The sequence below is a fragment of the Dasypus novemcinctus genome, chromosome 25 (genome assembly GCF_030445035.2).
Source record: "Dasypus novemcinctus isolate mDasNov1 chromosome 25, mDasNov1.1.hap2, whole genome shotgun sequence".
Classification (NCBI taxonomy): Eukaryota; Metazoa; Chordata; class Mammalia; order Cingulata; family Dasypodidae; genus Dasypus; species Dasypus novemcinctus.
In genome coordinates, this window is record NC_080697.1 from 19,919,460 (window position 1) to 19,938,510 (window position 19,051).

The following is a 19,051-nucleotide window of genomic DNA, read 5'->3' on the forward strand; positions in this document are numbered from 1 at the left end:
GCTTGCCCGACCCCGACTCAGCCCACTGCAGGAGCCAGCGCCCTAAGATGGGACATGGGCCCGTTTGTTGGCCAATGTGAGGCCCTCGTCACCTGTAGGTTTAATCCTCCCAGGGCACTGCCTGGCACTTGGGGATGTCAGGGTGGAGCAGTCAGAAGGCCTTCTACCCCTCTGGTAGCACCTCCAGGGACCAGAAGACAGCCCCAGTATTCATGGCCATGAGTTCAGGAGGACGAGAGCATGGTCCAGCCTCAGCAGAGCTGCCAGCCAGGATTTCCATTTCAGAGGCCCTGGGGGCATGTGGCTGTCGGAAAAGATGCAGAGCGCCCAGCATCTCCTCCACACTGTGCCTCGATTCTGTTTTTATTTCTCTCTCCTTTTCGTGTCCTGGAATTCCTTTCCCAGTCTGTGTTTCCCTCTTTTCTTTCCCGTGGATCAGGCTTCCTTCTAGACTTCCACTCTAGCCTGGAAAGAGGAAGTATATCTTCATCATCAGGACACTCCCAGCGTTCCTGTTTGGGATTTCCAGAATGGGGAGCATGTGGGGGTGGGGCAGTCCTTTAGGCCCCACCCTCCAGTCAACTGGGGGCCAAGTAAGACGGGGCCCGGGGACCACGGCCACCGGCCTGAGAGGACAGCAGAGGGCTCCAGGACGGAAGCTAGCGAAGCTTGGGAGACTCCAGAACTGGCGGTTTCCCTCCCAGTGTTCGCAGGAGGAAAGAGCGAAGCGCTCCCGAAGCGTCTTAAATCAAGTCTCCTGGAGACAGGAGCAGCAGGCCAAGGTCAGCCGGACAACAGCCCGTCTGTGGACTCTGTCTGGGTTCTGTTTAGACAACGCAACCCACACCTATTTCTCTTCCCTGGTTCCAGCCGGTCAACCTGGTAACAGAAGCCCCTCTCTGAAGGGCACGGGCATATTTTAGGCAATGAGTCAGACCTCGTGTCTCATCTCGCTCCTTCAAGAAGCCAGAATAGACTCTTTCAAAGTCATCGCCTCGACTGCCATCAAATGCCTCCTTGTGAATATTCTCAGGGAGCTCCTGGCTCAGCATCATTTTGCCCAGAAACATGAGTGACCTGGGGAAAGCCCAATTTAGGCACTTCTGGTACTATTTTTAACCCAAGCAAACATAGGAGGGAAGAAAGAAGAGCTTCTGACTCCCTCTCAGAAAGTCTATTCTTTTTTTATTTTTTAAAGATTTATTTTTTTATTTATTTCAACCCCTCCCCCCCCACATGTCTGCTCTCTGTCCATTTGCTGTGTGTTCTTCTGTGACTGCTTCTATCCTTATCAGCAGCACTGGGCATCTGTGTTTCTTTTGTTGCGTCATCTTGTTGTGCGGCGCCATTCCTGGGCAGACTGCACTTTCTTTCGCGCTGGGCAGCTCTCCTTACGGGGCGCACTCCTTGCGCGTGGAGCTCCCCTACACGGGGGACACCCCTGCGTGGCAGGGAACTCCTTGCGCGCATCAGCACTGTGCATGGGCCAACTGCACACGGATCAAGGAGGCCGGGGGTTTGAACCGCAGACCTCCCATGTGGTAGGCAGATGCCCTAACCGCTGGGCCAAGTCCACTTCCCCCTATTTTTAAAAATTTTTTTATTTCATTTTTATTTTTCTTTTCTATTGAAAGCCTATCCTTTTCGTTCCCCTCTTCCCTCTGCTCCCCATTGCCCTCCTAGCAGCGGAAGAGCCTAAGGCCACTTGCAAAGCGTGGGGAGGGGAGGGAACTGAGGCTCAGTTGGGCCTGCAGCAAGGAGAACAATGAGGAGGGGCGCAATACCCAGGACCCAGCTGGCCCAGGCCCAGCCAGGGGCTTTATGGGATTTTTCTCACTCCGGGCTCACAGTACTCCTGAGAGTGGCAAGTGTCCTCTCTGCCTTACTGAGGAGCCCTGGGTCCCATGTGAAGAACATGAGCGACTCTTGCTCCCCGCGCCTTGACACTTGTTCTTTAGTTTTTCTCCCTTTTTTCAAGTCTCTGTAATGACAGAGACCAGCGTGTTGGGATAGTGGCAGCTGCTGGTGGCACCCACGGACTAATGCAAGCCCTCTGCCTGCAGCCGAGCGTTCAAAAAGAGCCAGGCAGGATGCAGTCACAGGGTCTCCCCTTGTTTATTTGGAATCCAGGGCAACTTCCAGAGAATCTGCATCTGTTCTCAGTTCCCCGTTATATAAACTCTCAGCTAATGGCAGAGCAGCTGGGATGCACACGGTCTCCTCCCCTGCTCCCTTCCAGAGCCGGAGGGATGTGCCTTCTTTGTGTCTCTCCCTGAGGATGACTCACTGCACTGAGAGCTCCCCCCTCTCCCCATATTTTATTTGCTCAATGCAAGGAACAGACTTCCTGCTGCTCGCCTGGCTCTCCTCAGCTGCTGGGCTAACAGTCACATTCCAGCGTCCAGGAGCCTGCAGCCCGCTGGGGTCAGCTAAGGTCGTCCCCCTCCTGGCCTGGAGGTATTTACCTCTTTGGGCATCACCGGTGTACGTGTGTCTGGTGCCCTCTTTACTAGTGTTTATTCTTTCCTGCCTCTCCCCTTTACTGCACTTATCCCTTCTCCTTTTGGTTCTTTCCTCCTCTCCTATCGTAATCCCACTTTTAAGAGTTATAAAAAAGATGCCAAAAGTTGAGTTTTAAATTTCGTCTGGAGATTTTGCACGAAGTAGAAATGGGTTGTGAGTTCCACTTTAGAGCTAGCAAGGGTCCCTGCTTATTAAAAATCAGAGCTTAACTTATTGAGCATGTGGTCTGCCAGGCCCTGTGCTATTTATTCATTTTACTTCCTAAGCCCCTCAACACCCCATGAATTATGGACATTATTCTTTCCATTTGTCTGACTCCAGAGCCCGTTCTCTTAAGCACCACACTTACCAGCTTCTGCTCCTTCCATTTCCAGATGCTCTTATCCCCCACTTCTCTCCCACGCTTGGGCCATGCTGCCCTAGGTGCTTCCAGCAGTAAATCACCAGCTCAGCAGTTGCTCGAGAGCAGTGGGAGCTCCAGAAACTGACCTTCCGGGCCCTTTCTCTCCTGCCCAGGCACTACCACAGCATGGAAGTATTCACCCACTACGACCTGTTGAACCTCAATGGCACCAAGGTGGCCGAGGGCCACAAGGCCAGCTTCTGCCTGGAGGACACGGAATGTGAAGGAGGTATCCTGCGGGTGTGGGCCAGGGGGAGGACTCCACAGGGACGTGAATGTCCCCACTGCCATGCCCACCCGGCCCCGAGCCCAGGCCTGACCCTGGGTTCTGTCACCCTGGCCACTGCTGACTCTCCAGGTGACCCTTCCCTGCTCTGGGCTTTTCTTTGCTCAAATGTAGAGAGAAGGATCTCTTAAGGTCTTCCGTGGCTACAGCTTGTAGCTAGGGGGTGTGGACAAGACCTGGTTATAAAAGGCACCCAGATCCCCCCAGAGGGAATTGGTAGGTCCCCCTGGTCTCTGGGGTAAGGTCCAGCTCTTTAACCTGACGCATATACCCCACGCAGTCTGGCTGCCATGAACCTTTCTTCTTAAGGACCCCAAAGCCAGCTGACTCAGGTCCTACCTGGCTCCCACCCTTCAGGTCCAAGCCCCCACCCCAGACTCTCTCAGACTCCCCCAGGCAGAGGCAGCACCCTGCCCACTCTAGCTCCGGCCATAGCCGAATGACCTCTTGGCCCATCTGCTGGGGGGCTCTCCAGACCGACGTGCTGATTCCCCTTGGTCTAGCCAGTGCCTCGAAGAGTACTCAGCAGAGGAGCCTCTCAGCTCACTGACGTGGCCACAAAAGCAAACAGCACACGGCTTTTGAGCCCCTGCCACATGCCAGACAATGTGGTGTCCCAGGAAGGGTCACAGAGAACTCAGGCATGAGCCATACCCCAGAGGAGGGAGACAAGATGACACCCCCAATAAGCTAGATATTAGGCACAGAACTTTTTGGGAGCTTTGGACAATGTTGAGCGGTGACTGGGCTTGCTGCCTGCCCCTGCCCACAGAAATCCAGAAGAGTTACGAGTGCGCCAACTTCGGCGAGCAGGGCATCACCATGGGTTGCTGGGACGTATACCGCCACGACATTGACTGCCAGTGGATCGACATCACCGACGTGCCTCCTGGAGACTACCTGTTCCAGGTGAGGGGAGTGCAAAGGGCTAGGAAGAAGGTAGGGTCAAGGCAGGCTCAAGTGCAGGATCCAAAGGCCATCAAAGGCCCATCAGGGAAGGTGCATGAGGCAAGGGGAGGGTGTGAGAAATGGGGAGAGCTGGGGCCTGTGGGGACCAGAGAGGTTACACCTGGTGTTTGCAAATCAAAATGCATCTGCAGGTCGGGAATTTGTCCCCCAAAGTCTAAGGCAACCCACGTCTCTCGCCTCAACTACATTCCCATCCCCACTGCAATGTCTCCCAGTGCCCTCACTCTGCTCTGGGTCCGTGGTGTCAAAGCTGAAAGCAATCCAGTGCAGTTCACCATCAAGGGTTTGTGACTTACCCAGAAATAGTTGCCTTATAAAGGAGGGTCTGCAGAGAAGGAATGAATCTATAATGGTAGAAGAGCAAACACTAGAGACAGCCTCTCCCGGGGATTCTTTCTGTGGAGACTTCCCAGGATGTCTGCGTGCTCTGCCCGGGTGGAAGGCCAGCCCTGGGAAGAAGCAGGGGCGCCTTGCCTTCCCCACCGCCACACCTTTCCGCGAGCAGCTGCAGTATCTTGCCAGGGCCCTAAGTGGTAGGAGATGAACTGATGGGTACAAGGCACTCCATCCTGCCAGTATCTTCCTTTGGGCACGCGTGTGCACTTCTGCCGCCAGCGGCTCCGTCTCGCCCTCTTGCTCTCATTCATGTCCCCTCCTGTCTTGCTTTCAACCTGGCCCAGCTGGGTGGCAAAGTGGATGGCCAGAAATGTGTCGTTCTCCCTTCAAAGCATTCCCAAGGGGCTGTGCAGGCAGCTCAGGCCCGGTGCCTGGCCCCACCCGACAGGCAGCACCTGCAGAGAAACGACCACAGAGGCACTCGAAAGGGTTCCTGGGCAATTACGGAGGCAGGAAATCTGACAGCCAAGCACTTTTCCACCCCCGTGCGGGAACCGCGGACTTGGAGAGGCCCAAGGAGCAGCGTGCGCTTCACTGTAAAAATGAGTATCCGTGTCTGCGAGCATGTCTGCAGGGCGCGGTGGCTTGTGTTTGCGGTTCACCCTTGCCGTGCTGGGTGATGTGTATCAGCGTGGATTCTGCCAAGTGCCAGCTAGTGCATCACTGCCGTTTATTAAATATGAGGTGCCAAGCATTGCCTAAGCCCCATAAGTGGCTTCTCATTTGTTCCCCATGCCAAGGGCACTACTGCTATCCTCACTTTATAGCCAGGCCACATCAACTCTAGATTGTGTTCGTCACCCTAAACTATACAAGGAGCAAATGAACTCACTGGGGCTCTTAATGGCTCTGATGACTCTAAAAGAATATTTCCTTTGCGATAGACCTCACGCTTTAGATATGTGAAAGCCTGGCCTGGAAATTCCCTGGTGCCTGTCCATTCCAACGTGAACCCAACTCCCCCACCTTCATTGCAGAGGAATGAGCCCGGTGCTGCAGGCAGAGGGGCCTGGTGAGCAGGCTCAGAGGCAGGGCTGAATTTTTAGTGGGCTCCTGGTGGCCCTTTTTTGTATCTTCTTTCTTTCTCCTTTCCTGGATTCAAAGCAGATTTTTTTTTCCAAGAAACTGAAGCAACTTCCTTCAGGTCGTCACGATTTGGACTCTAAGAGTTGGATGGGGTTGTGCAGACGATATTTCAGCCCCCCGCCTCCACCCCCAAACAGGCCAGGCTGGCCCCGCCACCAGCCCTCGTGGGGCCACCACCCATGGCCGCCCTGCTGGGCAGTCCCTGGTGGCACAGCCGTCCACACCCCTCAGGGAGGCAGAGCTGGGGGGAAGGGAGCTGTGTGTGCGAGCGCCCTCCAGAGAGCTCCGTGCGGGGAGTTTGATTGTCCTGTGCTGTGTGCTGTGCATGGGTAGGGGGTGGACGGGTGGGGGACAGCCAGGGTCAAAGAAAAGGAAGGCCACCCCAGAGCGTGGCCGTACCTGAAGAAGCAGGGCCACGGGTGGGACAGAGCTTCCTGGACGCAGGCCCCAGAACAGCCCCCACCAGGCCCGGACACAGGCCTGGGGGCTGCCTGGCCTCGGTTTCCCACAGCAGATCTTTGGGCAGGTCTAGCCTGCCTGCCTGCCAACCAGGCCACCAAACTAAAGAATATTCCGTAAGGGGCAGCTCTTCCCCCTCCAGCCGTCCCCCCTCGCCCCGGGGTCTCAGCCCTCCCCAACCATGAGGCAGGGTGCTTGGTGGGAAGGCCTGTTGTTGCGTCCTCCACACCTCGCCCACAGCCCCCGTTACAGCCTTTTCACTCTCCCACTTCCCTCTTTTCTTCCGGGTTCCTCACCCCATGTCAACCCTCTTCAGTTCCCTCACAGAACCCCTTTCACAGGGGTGGCCTATCTAGTCCTGCCCTCAGGCCATGGCCTCCTAACCGGGGGAAGGAGGAGGCGGGGGGGGGGTTCAGTCCCCATAGTGTCCCCAGAACCCCAGGCCCCATCCAGCCCAGCATCTCATGAGGAAGCACCAAGGACCGGCCAGAGAGGGAAGCATGTCCAGCGGATGCAGTGTCCCGACCCCCTGGGGTAGCCCTCTGCCCACACTGCCCGCTGTTCTCCCCACCCCATCTCTAGCATCCGCCCCACATACGTCCAGCTTCCTTCTACTTCTCTTCCACATCTTGTTCTGTGGCTTCCCCAGACCCCAACTCTGGCCTCTCAACTATCTTCAATTTCCTAGAGCTCCAGGGGAGGGTAACCCCTTGTTGACCCCTTCTTTTTTTTTTTTTTAAGGTTTATTATTTATTTCTCTCCCCTTCCCCTCCCCCCCCCCCCCCCGTTGTCTTCTCTCTGTGTCCATTTGTTGTGTGTTCTTCTGTGTCCGCTTGCATTCTCATCAGGTGGCACGGGAATCTGTGTCTCTTTTTGTTGCTTCATCTTGCTTCATCTTGCTGCATCAGCTCTCCCTTTGTGTGGCGCCACTCCTGGGCAGGCTGTGCTTTTTGTGCAGGGTGGCTCTCCTTGAGGGGCGCACTTGTGCATGCGGCTCCCCTACGCGGGGGACACCCTTGCATGGCACGGCACTCCCGGCACACAGCAGCACTCTACGTGGACCAGCTCACCACACAGCCAGGAGGCCCTGGGTTTGAACCCTGGACCTCCTATATGGTAGGCGGACGCTCTATCAGTTGAGCCACATCTGCTTTCCTGATGCCCGTCTCTTGGTGGGGCCAGACATGGGTGCTCAAAGGTCTCAGCCCTCCAGGTCACACCCATCTCCACCTCCCCCAGGACCTTCTTGGGACAGACTCCCCTGTGGCCCACCCTGTGCTGGGATCACAGTAGCTGTCATGCTCCCCTGTCACGGCATCACTCTGCTGCCCCGCAGAGCCCCTGGGCCTCGGGTGGAGATGGCAGCCCCCCGTGGCTTCCTTCTTCTCAGGTCATCATTAACCCCAACTACGAGGTTGCAGAGTCTGATTTCACCAACAATATCATGAAGTGCAGGACCCGCTACGACGGCCACCGCATCTGGATGTACAACTGCCACATAGGTAAGCCCTGGGCCTCCCAGGGGCGCCACCTGCACCTCCGCAGGCCCACAGCTCCCTCCCCGCAAAGAGACCAGAGCTGCCCTCCTTCTCGGGGAACCAGAGGCAACTTCCTCATTTGGGTGGAGCTTGGGGAGTGGAGCCAGCATGACATTTCCACGTGGGAAGGAAGCCTGGGTGGAGACTGAGTTTTCACAGCCAGCTCCGACCAAGAGGCCGTTACTAATTCGGGCCGACCCTGTAGAGACCCCAAAGCTATTTAAGGGCCGGAGCTGAGGCCACCGACTCATTATGCTTGTGACCACAAAAATGTGGGTGTCAGCAATTGGGGAGCTCCGTGTAGCAGGTATTCAAATCTCCGTCAAGAACTGGAGGTTAGTGAACCACTGCTACTTCTCGTTTCCAATAAGGAAACATTTTCCTTGGATTTTATGACATGGGGATCAAAAGGGACCGCAGATCTTGTTTGCCAAACTCTTTCTCCTGATTCCCACCCTTCAGGCGGTTCCTTCAGTGAAGAGACTGAGAAGAAGTTCGAACACTTCAGTGGACTCATAACTAACCAGCTCTCCAAGCGTTAAAGCAGCACTTGTGGTCACAACCACACATCTTGCCTGGAACTTTCCCCCAACAACGGCCACACTCCCCCACCTCCCTGTCCACTCCTCCCCACTCTTTCAGCCCAGCCCTCCTCCCCCTCCACCTCCTGCAGTCAAGCCCAAGCTGGAGGAAGGGGAGGCTCCTGCCATCTGCTGCCTGCTGCTTCCTGCCAACTGGAGCCTGGGAAGGCCCCTGGGGGCCGGGGCGAGGGCTGGGACTGGAGCTCGACCGCAGGGCTGTGGGGGCAGCGCCACACCGCGCCAAGAGCCAGGCTTGTCTGGGACCCCAGGTGCACAGGTCCAGCCTGACTCTGATTGTCATCAGCTTGTCTCGTCCAAGCCACGGTCCACCCAAGTCTGATACCACCCAGCTCACCCACGTCTTTGGGGCCATTTTCTTCTCAAGTTACATGTTGGCAAATTTGGGCTCCTCTACCCAGAGGAGGTCAGGCTGAATCCCATTTCTCCTGCTCTTAGGTCTTTTCCAGCAAACTTGAATACCTAGACCTTTCTTCCAACTAAACAAACTGCCTCTACTCGTCCATTATAGTCACATATATAAATAATGCTGCCACAGGATTTCTGGTTAGGTGAGGTCAGAGTTGGTGCTCCTGCCCCACCCCCTCTCTCAAGGATACCATTAGTCTATCATATTTCACAGACTCTTAAATACATAGTAATCTAGTGGCATTTAATATCGGGCATCTGGGCCTTTGAAAGTCCAGCTCCAGAGAAAACCCAGCCCACCGGTGTAAGCGGCTCATCGCCGTGGTGTTCCAGTTCTGTGGGTAACTATAATTCAGTGGTGCTATAACCAGGGTCCTGGGTGACGAGGACACTCACCAAATGCCATGTGTCATCACTGACACACGTACTTGAAACTTCAAATAAAGATTGATGATATGTAGCTTGTGTTTCATTTGAACCCCGCGACCTAGGCCCCTGAGCAGCTGGGGTCCTCTATTTTTGCCAGCAAAGATGTTGCCTCAGATCAAATTGATCCGCTTACGGCTTCACTCCTGCAGAGATGGGTTCCTAAGTCCTCTACCTTCCAGTGTGACCACAGGGTGCCTCATTCAATACAGACGCAGAAGCAACAAGCAGCAACAGCCTTCTCAAAGTCTAAGACATCACACAAAAAAAGAAAAACCTACAAAAATGCAAAAGCAATAACTCTTCTTGAACTATTGTTGTTTACTGAAATTTATCAGGGGTGGAGAGGAGCAATAGCTGTGTGAGGACAGGGTGGGACATCTACATTTAGACAATCACCAGATTTCCCCAAAGGCCAGTGTGGGAAGCTGGTGGAAGCGGCTGGTAACCCAATATGCAGCACCAGAGCCAGGGCTGAGGTCTCCCTGGCAGCAGAGCCGGCCACTCTCTTGCCCAGGTGACAGAGCACCTACTTTTGTCAGGAGTGTGCCAGGGGACAGCAAATCAGAGGGGCCCACGTGACCTCTAAGCACCCTTTAGAGCCGCCCCCCCCCACCGGTGGCACCAACTCTGTCTGAACCTGAAGGCAGGAATGCACTGCGGCCCTGCGCTCAGCCCTGTTCCTGAGAGGCAAATTCAGCCTGCACTTCTCATTTCACCTCTAGGCTCTGTTCGCACGCATTTCTGCAAAGCCCTTTGTAACTCCGCAGGAGACCGGAAGCACTAGGACCAGCAGCCCTCAGCGCTGCCATTAGCCTCTAGCTGCTCTGCAGCACAGGGTGGAAGGCTGGGGTACCCGACCTCTCCAGTGAGACGGGGCAGGTGTCACAGAGCAGAGCCACCCGTCACCCCTACGCCTGATCCCGCAGGCCCAGCTCCTAGAGCGCCGGATCTTCAGCAGGCCCAGCCCTAACCTGGGAGCTGCACAGCACCCCCTAGTGTCGGCGGCTGACCACCACATGCTGAAACACTCACACCGTAACATCTGAACAGTTTTTATTTTTCCTTCTGGAAACTTCTGGAACTAGACCAAACTAAAGCCCACCACACCCCACACTAGTGCCAGCCTGCGCAGGGCTGCTCTGGCGTCTGTAAAGGCTTTCGGTTTTGGGGCGCTGAGCTTAGTGCCTGGTGCGGGAGCCGGGCCCGTGGGGGCCAGTGGGGGCCTCAGGGCGGCAGGGGATTCCCCGCCCCAGGCCGCTCTTTCTTTTTGGGCTGGAGCCCCAGGGCCCGGGCCACCAGCCTCCGGGCCACCGCTGTGTTCGTCTGTGGCCTCTCCTTGGTCAGACGCAGGAGCTCTACAAGGAAAGCAAGACATTGTGCACATGATTAACAGCACAGGAATACATATTTGAATGTGGTTAAAAGGGGAAACTTGAGGTTATGTATATGTTATTAGAAGAAAATGCTTTTAAAAAATTCGTAGGACTGTACAACACAAACAGTGAACCCTAAAGTAAGCCAAGGACTATAATTAATAGTGCGACTATAAAAGTGTCCTTTCATCAACTGCAACAAACACACCACAGCAAAGCCAGGCGTAAATAATAGGGTGGTGTGTGCAACTCTGTATTTGACCCACGACTTTTCTGTAAACCTATACCTTCTCTAATAAGTTAAAAAGATAAAAATAAATAAAATTAAACTTAAAAAAAAAAAAAAAGGCCTACGGGGTGAGGACTTGCACTCAAGCACTCAGGCATTTCAGGGTACTTAGAGACCCTTGGGGCCGACCTCTAGTTTATGCGTGTGGGGTCTGAGGCCCCGCTGAGTCCGCAGCGTGCCAGGTGCTAGTGAGGGGGGAGCCTGGGGGCTCTAGGCCCTGCCTACCCCTGTGCAATCCTGGCCCAGTTTTCTCATCTCCATCTGTAAAATGGACAGGACTGGTACCTGCCCACCTCCCTGCTTTACAGGGGGGCCCTCTGGAGGGAACTCACACCAGGATGGGACCTACACACGGCTGTTTACTGTCTGGGACAAAGCCGCGTCTCTGTCCCCAGAGCTGGAGGCCCTCGGCAGGCCTCGTCCAGGCCTGTGTTGCCAGTCACCGCTTTGCAGCCCAGAAAACTGCCCTCTGAGAGCCTCCACCATGCGCTCTGGAAGGAGAGGGGAAGGAGCCAACATTTATTTGGCACCTTCTGTGTACTTATCACCATTCCAGGCAGGTCTCCTAGGCTATTTCATTCAATCCTCCAGTCTCCTCTCTAGGTTCAGCTTGCTTTATGGATAAACTACTCACAGACATTAAGTGATGTGCTCAAGGTCAACTTAAATAAGTGACAGAGCCAGGACCAAACCCAGGCTGAGCCCAAAGCCCAAGCTCACTGTCCTCTACTGCAGGACATGGTCTTAGAGAAGACTAAGCTTTCCCTGACAACACCCAGAGGAGGGTGCCAGCGACCACCCCCGATGGGCCCTCACTCCCTAGGCGCCGCAGGTGGTGTGGGGCGGATGCGGCCCCTCTGGCCAGTGCCCAGCAGCCCTAAAGGCAGAGAAATGAAGAAGGGGGGAGTGAGCCAGAAGGTGAAGACCCCACCCTGTCCAATCTCACGCCCAACCCCCTTCTCACCCAGAAACAAGTGGCTTCCTTACTTGGCCTCTGCAAGGCTTTGAGCTTTGCCTGCTTGCTTCCCTGTGTGAGGGGCCGGATCTTGAGCACTGAGAAATCCCTGGCCAGGGCTTCCGCAGCTACGGAGAGAAAACGGATCTGGAGACATCCCCAGATTCCTGCGTGGGAACCCCTCTGGCCCCAGGGTCACCGGCACCCCCAAAACTGACGCAACCCGCTCTATGAGGCCCTTGCAAGGCTCAGGGACAGGGCTGTTCTGTCTGGGCAAAGTGTCATGTGTGTCCCTTGTCCCCCAGAGCCCTGCAGGCCTGTGGGAGGGACACCTGTGCTCTCTGAAGGGAAAACCTGTGCAGAACTCAGGGGCCCACACTCCCCTGTGCTGGCCAGGAGCTGCTCAGTGAGGCTACAAGTTGGACTTCTGGAAAGCAGGCTCCCTGCCTTCTAGGAAAGCCCGGAGTCTTTTAAAAAACAACAATAAATTCTACCCTTTATTCGCCATTCAAGACCCTCCCGGGGGACCTGCACTCACTGCCCTGAGGGACGCTCCCCCGCGAAGCCCTTGGGACCACGGAGCACGTGGCTGTGTACAGCACACGTCTTGGCCACTGGAAGGAGGCTCAGGTCCAGAACACCCACTGGTGTAGACACGAGGACAGGCCAGGAGACAAGCCCACGCAGTTGTGGCAGAGCCCAGGGGACAGCCAAGGGCCTGCCCCCAGCCCGGGGCTCCCCGGGTGGTCTTGCAGCCTTCTCTCCTCCCTCCCTGTCAGCAGATCCCCTCTTCAAAGATGGACTCCCGACCCCACTGCTCCCTAAATCTCGGCCCCTTCCCCGAAACCGTGGGCTGTCCTGAGACTTTGGTCAGCTTAGCCTGCACCTTGGTGACTAACAATCCTCCACCCAAAGAAACCAACCCTCCCCAGACCCAAGGGTCCTTCCCTTCTCAAGGGTGGTCAGAGATGGGGCTGAGCCCGCTGTGAAAGCCACACTACCTGACAGCAGGCAGGGAAAGATGCCAAGCGCGTGAGTGTCATCCACCCACTGAATCTTCAAGCCCTTCTCTCTGTGCCAAGGGACAGGAGACGAGTGGTTATAAAGGCAAACAATCAAGACCCTTTCCTCTTAGAATCCCGAGCACTGGGAGGTCCTTCCACCCCCAGGCTTCACACACTGCAGATCCAAGACAGGTTCCAGTCTCCTGGGGAGGAGACAACCGATTGCAGCAATTTCTCTGAAAACCATGTAATTGGCTTCAGGAAGACAAAGGTGACCCCATTAACATGACAGGTGGGCTCCTGATTCCGAGGACTGAGGCAGCCAGGACTTGAAGAGTTCTTAAAGCACAGGCCGGGGTGAAGGCGGCGCCCACAGGCACTCTCCCAGCCAGGCTGAGAGCACGGGTACTGAGGCTTGAGATATCCGGGTTTATGGGGAAGGGACAGGACCGAGACTAAGAACCCATGTTACTGCCCCCAGGAAACCTTTATTTTCACGGCTCGGGAGGGCACCACTGACTCTGGGGCCCACAACAGGCCAAAAGCGGTTCCGGGCCTCCCATCCGCGTCCTCTGCGGGCACTGCCATCCTGGCTGAGGTGTCCCCAGTCCAGCCACACCTCAGGGGCAGGGAGCAGAAGAGCTCCTCAGCACCTCCCCCCCGCCCCCCAACTGGCCTTCCAGCTTTTGTGCAGCTCAGGCTCAGGGAGGTCAAGGGAAGGCTGTTTAGGAAGCAAAGAATCAGAAAAGAAGGCCGGGAAGAAAGGGAAATTACAGAAAGGAAAAAGAAGAGGAAAAAGGAAGGAGAAAAGACAAGGGGTTGGATTCAAAGGAATCTGGGGAAATGGAGAAGGAAAAGTCTTTTCTCTCAGCACACCCCAACTGGGTCCCATTTCTACCCTGACTCAAGCCCACTGCGTTGTTCAAGCCGTTTACCCCAGAACAGGGTCCCCACACAGAGCTGGGCCTGTCTGCTGGGGTGCAGAGCACGGCAGGCGAGTGGGCTGCGAGGCGCCCCGCGCCTGCCCTGGCAGGCCTGTGAGCACACCCAGCAGGACCACCGGGCCTCCGGAAGGTGCCTACAACCAAGGACTCAGCTCTCCTCTTCCCCCGCCGCGGCCAGCGAGCGCAGCTGCTCAGGAGGACGGAGCCCAAAGCAACCACATCCACTTCCCACCTGGACCATGAGGCACAGAAGGAGGGGCAAGGGTCCCCAACAGCAAAGGGATCCCCTAGATGTTCTAGAAGGCAAGCACGCTACCCTACAACCCTGCCGGCACTCACTGGAACTCGGAAAATGCCGCCAGTAGGTCCTCTGTCTTGAGCGCTGGTTCAAAGTCGTAGATCTCCACCACGTGGGCCAAGTCCTTCTCACCTGGCAGCTCCTCGGCGAAGGAGGATGTGTCCACGTAGATCTTCTCTACCTGAATCTCCTTCTCAGTCAGGTTGTCTGTTATCTGGGAGAGAATGGACCCCTCAGCAAGGAGAGCTCTGCCAGGCAGGGCTCCAAATTACGGGTGCTGAAACCACACAGAGGGTTCTCAGGCGCCTCAGTTAGCAGGGACGAGAGAATCAGGGGCAGCTTTCCACCAGCCCCTGGACGAAGCCAGGGGAGGCGGCATGATGGCAGATGGAAGATCGAGGAGCCTGAATTTTAGGAGAGGGAGTCCTGCGCTTACTACATTGCTTTATATAATCCTGAAAACAATATTCAATAATCCATTTTACAAAAGAGGAAACGAAAAGTCAAAGAGTTAAGTGATGTGCCCCAAATTACATAGCCAGTAAAAAAGAGAGCTTATGCCGGGGCATTCAACAAGTCCTTCTGGTCTCCACGCCTCATCCATGAAACAGCCGTAAAAGATGCCCGCCTTGCCAACCTAACGCCAAGGGTCTCGGGGGCAGACACAGCTCCAAGGAAACCAGACTTGTAAGGCAAAACTCCAGGCGTACAAGGAAGCGTCACGACCCACACTTGTACTTGTCACAAAGCTCTTCCCCATCTGTTCTGTTACCTGGTGAAGGATGCATTATTATCATCTGGTTTTTGTCAGATGAAGAGATGGATGACACTCAGAAGAGCCAACGGACTTGCTCGAGGTTAAACAGCTCCTGAGTGGGTGGCCTGAGACGCCGACCCACACTTCCTGGCTCCACGGCATGGGCCTTCCCTGTTCTGCCCTGCAAGTTCCCACTCTCTCCGGCAAGGTCCCCGTGCCCCTCCCCCATGCGTCCTACAGGACCAACTCTCACCCCACAGCCAGCCCTGCCACACGCAGCACAGCCCCCACCCATCCACACCAAGCCCCTTTGTCCTCGTCCACCCAAAGCTACACCCACCTCACTTCCGCCCTCCCTTTTCCGGGCTCATCACCTCCTGCAGCAGCTCCCTGTAATCGTCCTCAGAGCAGCTTCCGGGCTCCGCCTCTTCCACCGCTGCCTCTTCCTCTTCTGCCATCGTGCTCTTCTCCAGCTGACTCCCATTCCCCTCTTCCAAGTTCAGCTGCAGGCTGGACACACACTGCTGGGCCATCTCCAACCCGTCTCCCTCCCCTGAGTGGCTCTCAGGTCCTGGGGACTCTGTGCCCACGGGGTCCCGCAGCGGCTCTTTCTCACCACTTTGGCCCCAGTCCTTCAAGTCCTCTGTTGCCTGAGGTACCAACACAGGGAGTCCCTGATTAGGGTCAGGGTCCCCTGCACCGACATCTTCAGGCTCTTCTGGGACCCTGCCAGCTGCAGCCTCTCCCTCGAGCCCTGGAGCAGGGGCTGGCACCTCCTCTTCCTGCCTGCGCAGCACGCTGGGCACATACAGAGCCTGGTCTGGCTTGCGTCCCCGATGCCACCGGCCGGCCGATGCCCCTCGGGGACCAGCAGCTGTTCCCTGGTTTGAGTTGGGCCGAGGACCACGGTACTTGCCAGGGTGGGAGGCAGGAGGACGGCAGGGGCCAGAGAGGCCATCTGAACTGGGCAACCTGGAAGAGGGGTGGGAGGAGGAAATCAGAGCGGTGTTAGAGCCCAAAGAAAAACGGTTCACAGGGGCCACCCCATTCAGGCGTGAGCCTTCAGGTCAGCCTTCAGCAACATCCAGAGCCAACGGCACCCGAGGAAATCGCAGGAAGGTATCCTGTGGGAAGGCGAATGCCATCTAGTTCTTCCCTTAGTGTTAGGAATCAAATTAGAGATGGCTGGATCTTTGGTTAAGGACCCGGCAAGGTAACAGTTTGCCTCTGGAGGTTAGTAGAAAAATAAGTAACTTTAAGCACTAGGATCACAGTACCAAGGTCTGAGCCAGCTGAAGCCAGTTACCTCATATGTACCCCTGGGAAAGAGGGCTTAGGTGGCTTGGGGCAAGCTCACTGGAAGAATAGGTGGACTCACGCTCCCTACTTGGTACTGCTCTCTCTCTCTCTCTCTCTTTTTTGCCCACAGAGTATAGATGAATTGGCCTAAGTGAATTCCAGAAATAATGCATGTCGACTCCACTGCTGAAGCAAAGGGCAGCCTAACTTTAAGCAAGTGAGGCTGGGGGGCAGAGGCAGCGGCAGAGGAGGGGCTCCCAGCTCTGGTTCCCAATAGGCATTGCCCTCCCAGGGGCTACAGCGGACCAGACTAATGAACCACGGAGTGCCCTCCAAGGAGGCAGGATACATACCTGATGTCCAGGTGACAGATGACTGTCCTCCTCCTCCAGCCCTCCCCGACAGAGAAGCTGCTCAAGAGATCAAAATTCTCTGCTGTTCTATGGATCAAGTACCGGAGGCGACTGGAGAGTGGGGGGAAAAGAAGAACCCTGGGGAGGGACCAAAAGGAGTGCTGAGCAGGGGCCCCAGGTCCAGTCCCCGGGGCCTGCCCCCAACCACTGCCAGTTTAAAGGCGGCCAATACTTGGCTCCCTCTGCACCTCCCATCCCAGGCAGCCTGCAAAGGGCCTGAGCATAGAGATTTTCACAGCAAGGATTCACAGGGAGCTATTGGTCCCATCCCCATTCCTCTGCTGGCCATTTCAGTCCCCAAGCGATGCTTAAAATTACAAAGAAAAGATGCATTTGGGATAGGACAGAGAACATATATCATTAAGACTAAAGGCCAAGGTCTGAGCCAGCTGCAAGCCAGTTATCTCGTATGTACCCCTGGGGAAGAGGGCATGGGTGGCTCAGGGCAAGCCCTGCCCTTCCTAGGAGCCAAGTGGGCACAGGCAGGGGCAGCCCCTCCACAGCCCTCACCAGCTTACTTTGAAAGCTGCTTCTGAAGCAGGAAGCGGTCCAGCTCCTCCTGAATGCGGTGGACAAAGTCATTTTCAGCTGAGGAGAGGAAGACACCGTCCAAGCAGAGAAGGGCCAGGGTGACAGGTGGGAGAGCCTGCGAGGAAGACAGACAAGGCCGCGGATGAGGGCACCGATCCTGGGCCCACCCACAACCCAGCAGTCGGTGCTGAAAGGGCCTTGGAGGCCACCCGCTCCAATGTCTCTCCCTTTACAAATAAAAGGGGAAGTGTTGTGCCCAGGGTCCCCCAGGCAAGTCAAAAATATGAGAAACCGGGAGTGGCTGTGGCTCAAGTGGTTGAGCCCCTGATGCCCACACAGGAGGTCCCGGTTCGGTCCCCGGTGCCGCCAAAAAACAAAACAACAAGCAAACAAACGAAAAACCCAACTCAGGGGGGCCGATGTGACTCAGTGGTTGAGCGCCGGTTTCCCACATACGAGGTCCAGGGTTCAATCCCAGGTCCCAGGACCTCAAAAAACAACAAAAAAAAAACCCAAAAAGATGAGCAAGGGAGCACTCCTGACCCCCAGCAGCGCTCCTGGCCCCGCACCACCAAGCCAAAGCTAAGGATGGCAGCCCACCCGTGCCTCGCTCGCTTCCCCGCGGGCTCCTCGCACAGCCCCGTCGCCAGGGCGGCCGCACGGCGGGACCCGGGGGCCCGAAAGGGGCAGGGTGGGCCCCGCAGGGGGCGGCGCGCACTCCCCGGGCCCGGCTGCCCTGGCCCGTGGGGCCCGCGCCCCGCACCGAGCACTGGCGGCCCCGCAGGGCAGTCGCCGCTCCCCAGCCCGCGAGCGAGAGGCGCCGGGTCGGCGCGGGGCCAGGCCTGGAGGAGGGCCGATCCCGCCCGCCGCACTCACCCGGGTCACACCGCCGCGTCGCCGCCGCCCTAGGGGTCCCCAGAAGCCTGCGTGCCCCCGCGCGCCGAGGACAAGCCGGGCCCGGGCGGGGGCGCAGCGCCACCGTGCGGCCCGGAGGGGCATCGCAGGCGCCGCGAAGCAACGGAAGGGGGGCGTGCGCTCGCCGGTTGCCGGGGGCGCCTACCGCCAACGCGGTCACCGCGGATCTCCACGACACGCGTAGGTATTGTATTCACGAGAAAACTCTGACCCAGAAAGGCAAAATAACGTGTCTAAAGTACGCAGATAGAAATTCTAGTTTCTTCCTTTGAGAAGAGACGGGCCGGATTCCAAAGTCTCTGTACTTTTTTTTCCCTCCGTGGCAGCACACAGTGTAGCTGAATTGATTAAGTTCAGCAAACATCTGAGTGATTACTACATGCCGGTTAGTAGGGATAACAGATTTTCTGGGCCATTGGTCCCCTCCCTAGGGACATAACAAGAATAGGGAGAAACGAAATTCCTGAGCACCCAGTATTTCAGCACCTTTTGTCCATCACTGCCCTTCCTTCTGCCTCATTGACGGAGCGTACAAAGAGAGCCGCCTCACACCAAGGGGTCTTTGACAAGGTGTGCAAGCCTGGTGGGTCCCTTGGCTGGGTAGCCACCAGCGCGGCGATTTTCAGATCATCAGATTTTACTACCAAGCTTCATCCAGAAATAATTCCAGCATCCACTTTAAATGAGACTTGAAATTTTGACCGTCAGCCTGTTGGATGAGAGTGGGGTTTAAAACAATTTGTCCCCGAGTAACTCTAAGAAAGCTGGTCGTATACCACATTTACAGAAACTGTCTTCCCAGATAACCAAGATAAAACCAAATTGAGAGAGAACTCAAGGGTGTCCCTTCAGAGCATGGTTGGGAAGAGATTCTGAAGACCTGACGGGAGAACAGCATTTGGATTCTAGCCCCAGCAGACCCACCCCCACTCCATGCTGGCTTAATGGAAGTGGGAGCAGGACTGAAGAGAGCGCGGGCTGGCCACACAGTGGCGTTGTTTCCTCTGACCAGATTTCCTTGACTGGGAAGTCTGAGGCCAGGAGTGCAGCTCATTCAACCGCTACGGACCGGAAATGAACTGCCGGTGGGGGTGGGGATGCCAGGCTGACTCAGAAAAAGACCCAACTACGTCAGCAGCATGGCTGTCTGTCTCCAAAATGGAGAACAAACCCAAAA

General features: G+C 56.1%; 2 protein-coding genes across 3 annotated transcripts in view; one reads left to right on the plus strand and one right to left on the minus strand.

Moving 5' to 3' along the window:
* The window catches only part of LOXL2 (lysyl oxidase like 2), a 96,627-nt gene extending 87,500 nt beyond the window's left edge, over positions 1 to 9,127 (plus strand). Inside the window, exons 11-14 of one of the 2 annotated variants that reach the window (XM_004452347.4) lie at positions 3,040 to 3,155; positions 3,985 to 4,121; positions 7,513 to 7,624; positions 8,123 to 9,127. In XM_004452347.4, coding sequence (XP_004452404.1) covers positions 3,040 to 3,155; positions 3,985 to 4,121; positions 7,513 to 7,624; positions 8,123 to 8,202 — 445 coding nt within the window. In that variant the 3' untranslated portion in view covers positions 8,203 to 9,127. The remainder of the gene's footprint in view (positions 1 to 3,039; positions 3,156 to 3,984; positions 4,122 to 7,512; positions 7,625 to 8,122) is intronic. The other variant, XM_004452346.5, reaches the window with a different exon arrangement.
* Positions 9,128 to 10,132: 1,005 nt separating this feature from the next.
* Positions 10,133 to 17,958, minus strand: R3HCC1 (R3H domain and coiled-coil containing 1). Its single transcript, XM_004452365.4, has 8 exons — positions 17,836 to 17,958; positions 16,947 to 17,074; positions 16,369 to 16,506; positions 15,091 to 15,688; positions 14,001 to 14,173; positions 12,715 to 12,785; positions 11,746 to 11,841; positions 10,133 to 10,451 (listed from the first exon to the last, which is right to left on the minus strand). Exons 1-8 carry the CDS (start codon positions 17,956 to 17,958, stop codon positions 10,321 to 10,323), a joined length of 1,458 nt encoding a protein of 485 aa, XP_004452422.2. The 3' UTR covers positions 10,133 to 10,320.
* Between the last annotated feature and the right edge of the window lie 1,093 nt (positions 17,959 to 19,051).

Bases quoted from the DNA above. Each gene is read 5' to 3' on its own strand.
- R3HCC1 (XM_004452365.4), bottom strand. From the start codon at position 17,958: ATGCCCCTCCGGGCCGCACGGTGGCGCTGCGCCCCCGCCCGGGCCCGG. The intron at 14,174-15,090 runs GTGATGAGCCCG...ATTCTCTCCCAG, and splicing joins ACAGGGAGCTGCTGCAGGAG to ATAACAGACAACCTGACTGA. The intron at 12,786-14,000 runs GTGAGTGCCGGC...CCCTTGGCACAG, and splicing joins GCGGCATTTTCCGAGTTCCA to AGAGAAGGGCTTGAAGATTC.